This window comes from Trichosurus vulpecula, chromosome 7 (genome assembly GCF_011100635.1).
Source record: "Trichosurus vulpecula isolate mTriVul1 chromosome 7, mTriVul1.pri, whole genome shotgun sequence".
In the NCBI taxonomy this organism is placed as follows: Eukaryota; Metazoa; Chordata; class Mammalia; order Diprotodontia; family Phalangeridae; genus Trichosurus; species Trichosurus vulpecula.
In genome coordinates, this window is record NC_050579.1 from 159,823,818 (window position 1) to 159,834,731 (window position 10,914).

The 10,914-nt window shown below is 43.6% G+C and overlaps 1 protein-coding gene and 1 pseudogene across 1 annotated transcript in view; one reads left to right on the plus strand and one right to left on the minus strand.

Annotated features, from left to right (window-relative positions):
• Window positions 1-4,651, minus strand: part of LOC118858546 (sine oculis binding protein homolog) — a 229,179-nt gene extending 224,528 nt beyond the window's left edge. The window contains exon 1 of the mRNA XM_036769111.1: window positions 3,850-4,651. Within this exon, the coding sequence (XP_036625006.1) occupies window positions 3,850-3,945 (96 nt within the window). The 5' untranslated portion in view covers window positions 3,946-4,651. The remainder of the gene's footprint in view (window positions 1-3,849) is intronic.
• A 4,471-nt stretch (window positions 4,652-9,122) lies between these two features.
• Window positions 9,123-9,992, plus strand: LOC118857691 (annotated as a pseudogene).
• The last annotated feature ends 922 nt before the right edge of the window (window positions 9,993-10,914 follow it).

The window sequence follows — 10,914 nt, forward strand, 5'->3', positions numbered from 1 at the left end:
GACCATGAGCCATTTCTCTGAGTCTCAGTTTCTTCATTTGTTAAATGAAGATATCCCCTCACTTCACAGGGTTATTATGAAACTCAAATCAGAAAATGCATGCAAAAGTACTTGACAAACTTACTAACATAAGTAAATATGAGGTATAATCTCAGAGTAATCCTTTTTAAAAAATTTCCTCTATTCTAGGAAACATTTAAACAAGGTATACCAATCATAGGCTATAAGAAAGTAACCTGAAATTCATTTTTATAATAATGAGCATAAAAATATAAGAAGTAGGATGAAAGGAAGAAGGAAAAATAGAAACCAAAGATAAAGAATGAAACATTGTAAAGGTCACAGTGAAATAGACATTTCTGTTTGAATATATTTTCATCAAAGTACAGTAGAAAGAAATTGCAGTCATGTGCTTTTTGCACGCAAAATTGTATTGTATCAAATTTAAATTTGTTACAACTGTCATGTACATTAGTCTAGTGATAAGGAAAATGTAACTTAATATCTGATATAATGAAACAGCGACCACCATTAGTTTCCAGCCACATTAAAACCAGGCTGTTAGTGACATTGCTGGTGTCATGTGAAAACCTCAGACTCTATTTGTCTTCTCTAGCCATCCTCGAGCAAATATATGACTATATCAAACAGAAGATCTTGAAGGAAGTCTCTGTGATGAGGTAATTTCATTGCTCATTCACAGTGCCTTGCATTTGCTGTACTTAAAATAGACACTTGTACCAATAGTCTTTTTATTACCCGAAGGGGGGAAAAATCACATACACACCAGTCCTTTTTCTTTCTGCCCGCAAAGGGAAGCAACTCGATCCAGCGAGGGCTGAAACCTGAGTAGGTCACTGTACACCACGATAAAATTCCCTAATCCCTGAGCCAAATTTCCCTAAGGGGGCCCTCCTCCTGATCCTTCACTTTCCAAGCTGACTTTTCCATTCCCTCTCTCGTCTTTCCCTCTTTCATTTCCCCTACCTTAAAGCCTTGATATCTGATCCACTGTGGGTGCTCGGGTTACAGTTTTTACAGCTTAGGCTGTCTACTGCTGTATACATTCCTTTCTTTCTGCTCTGCCGTGATTACTTACCAGAGCTTATTTTACACTGGTCCAGATGAAAGCAGTTCAGATGAAGGGAAACACAGTCAGGCAGCTTGAGCATTACAGATATGAAACTCCACAAGGGCACATTGTGTTCTCCGTGACATTTTGTTGCACATATTTATACAGTATAACCAATTTGTTATGTTACTCCAGTTTTCTTTAGGTTTATGGGGGCTCTAAAAAAAGCCTCCCCATGGGTTTTTATTAAAAGCAGTATTATATCAAAAAGGACAAATAACACTTCTACCCTCTGTTATATTGGAGGGGTAAGTATTAAACAATCCCATTAGAAATGCGATTTCACGGCTAACTGATATAATTGTGACACAGAAAGGGCATAAAAACTTCACCTAGGGCTCACTTAAATTATTCAGATCAAAGAGAAAAATACAGATCTTGAAGGCAATCATATTATCACAACTGATGACTTTCTATCGACTTACTACTCCAGATTGAAATCTTGAGGTTTGTAGCTTCAGCTAGCAACGGTTTAAAAAAAAATTAAACTCTGTGCACCAAGGTTAATTCCAATGCTTAGTCGTTAAGCATTAGTTAAAAATTGTGTAATTTTCCCCCTTCACACAATGTTGTTTTTGTTTCTTCCTCACTAGTTCAGACAAACATCTGTTATACTGTAGAAGAACAGCTATCTCCCAAACCGCTGAGTGTGCCTGTAGCCAAAGTAAACAAAACAAATCCAGAGGATCCAGCACAGTCAGCCTTTATATCCAGCCAGGATAACATTTCACATGTTTTGATTAAAATTAGCTAATTTGTAATTCTAGAACCTATGAAACTTAAAAGCTGCAATCTATATAGATCACATTGAAAAATGTTTTAAAGGGGCAGGGCATAGTGTGATCTATGTCTGCAGAGTTCTTCACCTCTCACTCTGCTGTTCCCAATATAATATGAAATGGAAAAAAGAAATCTGGAAATTAGGGCAGGAGGAGATGGGGAGGGAATTAGAATGGCAATCTTATTTACTATGGGGTATCTGGCTCCTGAAAGCCCCACCAAAAAGCACCAACTTATGATCTTTCAAAGAAACAACTGTCCATTCTTAGAATCTTTGGTGATTTCCATAAAAAGCCATCAATTTCCGAAGTAATTCCTCCTTATTACACCCGAACCACATCATTATTCCATCTACACATCCATTTCTCACCTTTCTAGACACTATGTCCCTCACCCACAGATGAAGAAAATCCTAGCATCAAAATCCAGATGGGCATTGACATTTCAGACAGGAAAGAAAGGAGAGAAAGACATCATGCAAACAATAAGCACATGTGTAGGTAATATTTACTATACACATATAAGCAACCAGGTGCTCACTATGTTTAAGCAGCAAGGAAAATGTGATAAAATGTGGGGAGGGGAGGTTCAGATTAAAAATTAAAATACTCTAAGCTTGCCATAATGGAATACTAGTTTCTTTGAGTTGGGTCTTTCAAATATAAACTTAAACATCTGGTTTAACAAGGTGAATTAAAGGATTTTTTTAAGTGACCAAATGGGCCAATTTAAAGTATTCTATACAAGCAATGTCTTAGTAGATTCAAAAGACTGGAAAGTAAATTCTCTAATATCTATTACCTGTTTGTGACTCAAAAGAAAAAAGAAACAGACGGGGGGGGGGGGGTAGGAGGAAGCAACACCAGAACAGACGTGTAAAGTCAACACAGAAAAAAACTCTCATCTAGCCAAAAGCTGCAACCTCATGGAAAAAAAAAAATGTCCTGAGCTGTGTTCTTGTGCAACCACTAGAATCTGAACATCTGGAATACCAACCTCCCGCACAACCTCTGGAACACAGCTGGACTGGCAGGTCTTTATATCAGATAGGACACCGGGGCTACCCCCCTCCGAACAATAAATACACTGCTGTCAAAAACAGCTCCTTCAGACAGCTTTCTTTCAACAGGACTTACTCGGGTTTGATTAACTGTGAAGTGAAGCATGTAAGGGGGAGAAGCAAAAAAAGGAGGTGGGGTAGAAAAGGAGGGAAAGAAAAGGGGAGGTGGGGGAGAGAGAGAAAGAGCAGTGAAAGGGGGGAGTCCCTCCGTGTAGCACAAAAATTATGTGCGGTTCAGTCCATAACATTTCACTTTGACAATTTAATTATACCGTTGCAGTTGGCTATTTTAAAAAGGGGGTGGGAGAAGAAAGGAGCAAAAGAGGAAGGCGAAAGACTGCGCTTTTCCAGAGGTGCCTGCCCCATCAAGGCAGCTCCCTAACTTTGGAGGGTTCACAGGGAGAAAGGTTTTATCAGCAGGAACTGCACAAACGATTAGTCAAGCTTTCTTTATGCCCCACCCGTCCCTTATTCCCCTCCTCCTTTCCTGGATGTCTCCGTAACTCCCTTGGTTTTATTAGACTAAGTATTATGTGTGAGGGCTCTTCTCTTTCCTCTCTCTCTCTCTCTCTCTCTCTCTCTCTCTCTCTCTCTCTCTCTCTCTCTCTCTCTCTCTCTCTCTCTCTCTCTCTCTTCCCCTCTCTCCTCTCTCTCCCTCTCCCTCGCTCTGTCAGTCAAAAGAGTCGATTTGCAGGATTGAAGGCTGGGAGTTAGCCCCTATTTTCCACCCGGGAGGCGGAGCTGAGACATTCAGTGCATCCTACAGAAATTGACAAGAGATCTCTTAAAAAAAAAATCCATGCAACTGCAAGGGGAGGGGGGGAGCGGTAAAAGAAAAAAAGCAAGCTTTACCCAGCCAGTGGGGGTTTATAAATACCTTCATTTCCTCATTGATCTCCCTTTTCACAGGGTGAGCCGGTTTCCTGCTTCTTTTATTTTCGGGAGGTCTCCCTTCTTTCTCCATTTCTGCCATGTTTTTGTGTCTGGTTTCTGGGGTGATGAAATGGCTGCTCCCGCCGCCGCCGCCTGCCTGGGTGCCTCGGCCGCGGCGGCCGCCGGTGCTGCCGGTGGCGGTGAAGGAAGAGGAGGAGGAGGGGGAAGAGGAGGAGGAGGGAGAGGCAGAGGTGCTGGAGGTAGGGAAGGGGGATCAGGAGCTAGGGGAGCGGGAACTCTTCTAGCGGCAATAGACGTCAGTGACTGTCAGAGGGAAAGGGAGCTCTGGTAGTCTGAGGGATGCCGATGATGCAGCCGCCGGAGCCGCCGCCGCCTGTGCTGCTGCTGCTGCTGTTGCTGCTGCTGCTGCTGCCGCCGCTGCTGCTGTTGCCGCTGCTGCTGCTGCTGCCGCCGCCGCCGCTGTTACTGCTGCTGCTGCTGCCGCCCCTGCCGCCACTGTTGCTGCTGCTGCCGCCGCTGCAGCCGCCACCACCGGGCTGCATCCTCGATGCCCTGTGGAGTCGTCAGCCATGTTCCGTCTCTCTGTCTGTCTGCATGGGAGAAGAGGGACAGAGGCCGGAGAGGGAGACTGAGAGAGCGAGAGCTGGCTGCTCTGTGTGCGTGGATGTGGGTTCTATGCGTGTGTACGCGCGCGCCCGTGCGCGCGCGTGAGTGTGTGTGTGTGTGTGTGTGTGTGTGTGTGTGTGTGTGTGCGTGTGTGTCTAGTGTGTGCCTGGCAGAAGAGCGCGCCAGCCAGAGAGCCCAGTGCCTTCAGTGAACGGGGGGCGGGGTAGGGAGAGAGAGAGGGGGAGTAGGGGAAGGGAATGGGGTTGGGAGGGGGGGAATTCGGAAGGAGAAAAAAAAGGTGGGGGCTCTAGGACAGCCCCCCGGCTCAGGGAGCGGGCGGGGCTTCCGCCGTCACTGAAGACGCGGATGCTGCTCCGCTCGGCTCTGGCTCGGGCTGCGGGGGCTTCTTAGACTTGGCTATTCATCCTCTGCAGGGACTGGCAGGAGGCGGCTCACCTCGCTCCTGCCGCCTCCTCCTCCTCTTCCTCCTTGTTTCCTTTCTGCCCCCCATCCTCTGGCTTCCCCACCATCCTCAGTGCCTTTCTCCCCCATCGCTGCGCCCTTGCAATGTGTGTAACTAAACAATCTATTTTATATTTATTAGGGTGGGGATTAGAATCCCCCAAGATCTCACTGGAGGCGTCAGTCCTAGAGGTTGCTGTTGGAAATTAGGCGGGGGTGACTGGGGAGGGGGCGAGGAGAGAGAGGTAGGGAAATGGGCTAGTGGAGAGAGAGATCTCAGTTTGCTAATTACACCAGAGCTCTGGCAGCTCTGCCGAGAAGGCTGAACTAGCAAGTCGCCAGAGCTGATGGTCCTGGGGTTCGAATGGCTTGCGGTCCTGGGAGGGCAATCAGTGCCCGCGGGCGGCGGCCTGTGGCTGCGTTTTTGTGATCCTCAGCGGGAGCCCTCATCGTAGAGACAGATCCGGGGCTTGATGACGCCCCTCGCAGAAGTCCTTGATCCCTTTTCTTCCCTTATCCCGCTGGAGACGCCTTCTCTCCCCGCCTCCTAGCACTAGGTTTTCCGCTTGGCTCCAAAGAAAGCTTGCTTTTCTGGGTCTCAGTCTTTCTGTCGACCCCATTAGGAAGTGGAGCATCTCTTCTTCCTAGCCCCCGCCCCTTTTCCTTTTATTTTAAAGGGCAACAGCTCCCATCCCTTCAATCCCATACAAAAAGTTAATCCCACTACTCCTTGTGGTCCCACTCACTCACTCCACCCCCTGAGTGTCTCCCGGGTTTCCCAGGTTCCGTGCCAACTAGTTTGCACTTGTGCCTTCTCAATGTGGAAGCCACCGGATGATGTCCAGAGCACCCCAGGATGGCCCGCAGAAGCCGGCTCTCTCAGAACTCCAGAATGGCCAGCGCTCACAGCCACACCCTCTAGAGCCCCACCCCGCCCCATTCTACCCTGCCCCGCCCTTACTTCTGGCCGCTTCTTTCCTGGATTTATAAACTTTTCTCCCTCCAAGAATCTCTCTCTCTCTCTCTCTCTCTCTCTCTCTCTCTCTCTCTCTCTCTCTCTCTCTCTCTCTCTCTCTCTCTCTCTCTCTTTCTCTCTCCTCCCTCTCCCTTTCCCTCTCCCTCTCCCTCTCACTCTCTCTCTTCGCTTCTCTCTCCCCCAACCGCTCCTCTTACGAGGAATAAATGGTTCCATGGGAGTTAAGAAAGACTGAAGGTGCTAAATTACGATGCACACTGACTGAAAGGATCCATAGATTGTTCCTGGGACCCGAACTTTCACATTCTGTGGTAGTTCATAATTACCTGATACAATACAATATGGGGGTGTCCATTGTTCCATTAGTCAAAATTGTAATTGTGAAGCATCTTTCATTATGACTGGTGGAGCTTTAAATTACACTTTTTTTTGATACTTGAAAGATAAAATGTGTTTTGTGTGGGTTATGAGTAGGCTCTCAATAAAAAATTTCTGCTTAGCCTGTCAAAGCTAAGTTCATTCTGCACTTTACAATGTCTCATTTGCATCATATATATGCATACATGTATGTATGTATGTATGTATGTGTGTGTGTGTTTCCGGAGCTTAAAAATCACTGGCATATAGAAGTGTAACCTGGGAAAATTGAGCCCTCCAATCTCTTCTCACTCCCTTTTTCTTCTATTCCTCCCAAGCTCTGGATGGAATAGTAGGAGAGTCCAAAGGGAGAAGAAAACCTCTCTGAGCCTGGCAGGTCTCTCCAAGCTGCCCCCAATCCCCTCAAAAATCAAATCGTAAAAAGAGAGAAACTCTGGAACGATGCGTAATACCCACTGAAAGGGGTCAGTAGTAAACATTTGCCCTGCTGAAAAGTTGGAGAGCTATCAGGAGCTTAATCTGTTCAGCAGAGAAGAAAAACACAAAGGGAGAGGGGAAGATTTCCTACCCCAAGTTCTCAGGAGGATGATAGCACACAGTGAGTTAGAAAATCCAGATTCAATAAGGAATTTTACTAGAGCTCTTTATAATGGCTGAGCTCTCCAAACTTTCTGTGTAATTGCTGGGTTGGGGTCACTAGACCAGCACAAAAGTATTACCTCCTTTTTCATTGAAGGCTCAACTTCCTAGCCATGGGATCTCACTCCATAGCTTCCTAATGAATGAAATATGAATTTCTGCACAAACAACCCTTGGTACAATCATATGGGGGTAAAGAAGATGTTAATAGTTTGCTGAAGGTATACAGCAACAAAAGACATTCCATTAGAAAGCAGAGGGAACAAAAAGATAAATCGTTTTTAAAATCTGAATTACATCCAATACATCTGACAAGTGATATGTGGGTTGAAGTTTCATGTTTTGTGCTGTTGTTCGTGGTCCTGTATGTATATGTGGGAATTGAGGTGGGGGAGTGAATTTTTGTGGGTGCCACTGACTTGGAGAAGTAGCAAACAACTTTAAAGTACTTTTCAATATTCCAAACAGTTGAAACAGGTATTGTAAACTGTCCCCCAAATGTAGCTTTTTCTCTACTGGAAATATTTTTAAGGCCTCTCTATTTCCTTTGGTGCCAGAACCATTACAATTGATTCACTGTTTTTCAGTGCATATCATATAACAAGTTACATATCCCAAATCTTCAGATACAGTTTCATAACTTATGAATAATAAACAACCAAAAAAAAGGTGAAACATAGACCAAAGTTATGTTTGGATATAGATCACCTTCCTTTAAATAATGCTTTCTTTGAAATGAGTCAACATTAAATAATAATAATATTCATCATCGTTATCTACCTTACCTGTTCCTTTACAGGAAAAGAGAGAAAAATAGGAAAGAGAGAAGAGAGGGGAAGACATCATGTTAGAAACCAGGATTCAGTGCTTCTGGCGCTGACTCTCAGCTCCAAGTGAAATGCATTCAAAGACTTCTCATTGTCAAGGATAAATTCAAGCATCAAGAACTGAAGAATCTTGTTAGTGAATCTAAAAAAAAAGTACAGTGGAAGTCAAGACTTTCTATCTGCCTATCTGAAAAAAAATATCAATAGATCAGCTTAAAAACACCATATTGTCCTCTAGTATTGTTTCATTGCATAGGTTTATAATATGAGTTAAATCATATGCCCCAGAAAACAATGACATGTCCTCTAGACCAGAGATTCTTAACCTTTTTTGATGTCCTGAGTCCCACTGCCAACCTGGTGAAGTCCATGAAACCTTTCTTAGAAAAATGTGCTTAAATGCTTAAAACAAAATACATATGATTGCAAAGGAAGCAAATTCTGTTGAAACATTTATTAAAATTCTTTTTTTAATTCACTGGTCCCAGGTTAAGAATCCTTGAGTAGAAGATAGGACACTGAATTTGCATTCAGGAAGATGAGTTCAAATCCCTCCTTAGACACTTGACAGCCATGTGACTCTGATCAAGCCATTCAATCGTTTGTACCTTAGTTTCCTCATAAGTAAAAGATATGGTTTTACTCAGTAGCCTTTAAGTACCCTTTCAGCTGTCATCTGTGCTCCCAGATCACGTACTCCTTCAGAGAAGGGACTGTGTTTTATGTTTCTTTGAATCACTGAATCTAGGGTACAGCAAATCAAACTGATGGCTCTGGGTTGTTATCTGCTCTCATCTCTATCTCCTAACTCTGTCCTTCTCACACAGCTAGTGAAACTAAGAAGTCATTCGAGGAAGCAGCTGCTGAGGAAAAACCAAAGACAAACTTCCAAATGACCCTTAAAAAATCTGAAGCTCTTATACATGCAATCAACTCATAAATCCCTTTCCCCTATCATAAAAGCAATGTGGGTCTAGGACTATTCTACTTTCCATGTTCTTGCCCATCCAATGTCTTTCATTTATATTTCTTTTAACCTTATGTAACTAATATAAAAGTGTTGGTTTATTGAGACCACACAAATGTATGAAGTATTAAACTCCCAGAGATACCCTTGGGCTCCAAAGACCCTAGGGATTGTACTGATTCATTGTACCCCTTCCCACTGTACCTTACAGTGAATTACACAAAGACATCAAGTAATTGTTTAATTAATTACTTTTTCAGTTAACCACATGCACCAATTTTTAGTGAGTCTAATAGATGAGCTGTCAATAATTAAGAGATGCTTTTCCAAGGTGCCCTGAAGAGGGTTCCATATGGTGTTGTTCTCGGTTTCTGTTGTAACTTTAAAGGGAAACTTTCACAATGTCCAGAGCCCTGGATGTCTTGCAGATGAAGGAGGAGGATGTCCTGAAATTCCCTGCTGCAGGAACCCATTTGGGTAGCACCAATTTGGACTTCCAGGTGGAACAGTATATCTACAAAAGAAACAGTGATGGCATCTACATCATTAACTTGAAGAGAACTTAGGAAAAGCTTCTGCTGGCAGCTTGTGCCATTGTTGCCATTGAAAACCCAGCCAATGTTAGTGTCATCTCATCCAGGAACACCAGCCAGTGAGCTGTTCTGAAATTTGCTGCTGCCACTGGTGCCACACCTATTGCTGGACGTTTCACACTGGGCACCTTCACTCACCAGATCCAGGCAGCTTTCAGGGAGCCTTACCTCTTGGTGGTCACTGATCCTCAGGCAAATCACCAGTCTCTGACTGAAGCATCATACATTAACCTCCCAACCATTTGCACTGTGCAACACAGACTCTCCACTTCGCTATGTGGATATTGCCATTCCATGTAATAACAAGAGGGCTCACTCAGTGGGTCTGATGTGGTGGATGCTAGTTCGTGAAGTCTTATGTATGTGTGGTACCATCTCTTGTGAACACCCATGGGAGGTTATGCCTGATCTTTACTTCTGCAGGGATCCAGAGGAGATTGAAAAAGAAGAGCAGACTGCAGTTGAGAAGGCAGTGACAAAGGAAGAGTTTCAGGGTGAATGGACCGCACCCGCCCCAGAATTCACTGCTACTCAACCAGAAGTGGCAGATTGGTCTGAGGGAGTGAAGGTGCCATCTGTGCCCATTCAGCAGTTCCCCACTAAAGATTGGAGTGGTGGTCTGCAGCTCCTACTGCTCAGGCCACTGAGTGGGTAGGAATGACCACAGAGTTATGGTAAGTTTTGCCCCAGATGCTCTAATAATGTTGGGAAAATGCTGATGGAAAATAAACATTGGTTTCTTACAAAAAAAAAATCAAGAGATAAAGTCTATGAGGTAGAAGTAATACTTAAATTTTGTGCCCGTAATTAGACTCCTAATAGTCTCTCTTAAGCAATAAACTTACAAATAATCAGGTGTGTGGGTATATATGTGTGTATGTGTGAATGAGTCAAAAAACATTGGGCTGATTGACCACTGATATTGACCTATTGACTACTGATGTTACATTTAAGACATATATTAGAAGTCATTTAACAGGAAAACACAGTCGGCTGGACATTAGAGTAAGTACATGAGGGAGACTATTGTAAGATGAGGCTGGAAAGGTGAATCGGATCCAGACTGTAGAAGACTGAATGATAAGCTAAGGGGTGTGGGTTTTATTTGGGAGAAAATGTGGAATCATCAGAGGTTTTTGAGCAATGGGGAATAAGATGATCAGACCTATGCATTATTATAAAGGTCATTTCAATACTGGAAAGATCTGTGACTTTGTCAATGTTGGAATCCCCTCACCAAAGATGAGCACAATACTTCTGCCTCCTAGTAAATGATTCTTCAGAGTAATTTTGCTCCCTGCCCCCTCAAAAAAGTAATCATACTCTTGGCCAAAATGGTGAAGAGACTTTAAATTTATATAAACTAATCTTCAACAAACAGACATACAGTATATCATTGCATCTAAATTTGATGTCTTTCCAGCTTGGTAGAACCTGTTAGAGTTTATATTCCACTGATAAAGCCTTTAAGGAAGTCCAGGTCACTTCTATGCCAAGATGAGGTGAGGGAGAACTTTAGTGTGAGGAGAAGAATAATAACACATATTTATTTAGAACTAAGATTTATAGTGTTTTCTCCACACTGCAACCCTTTAAGGTG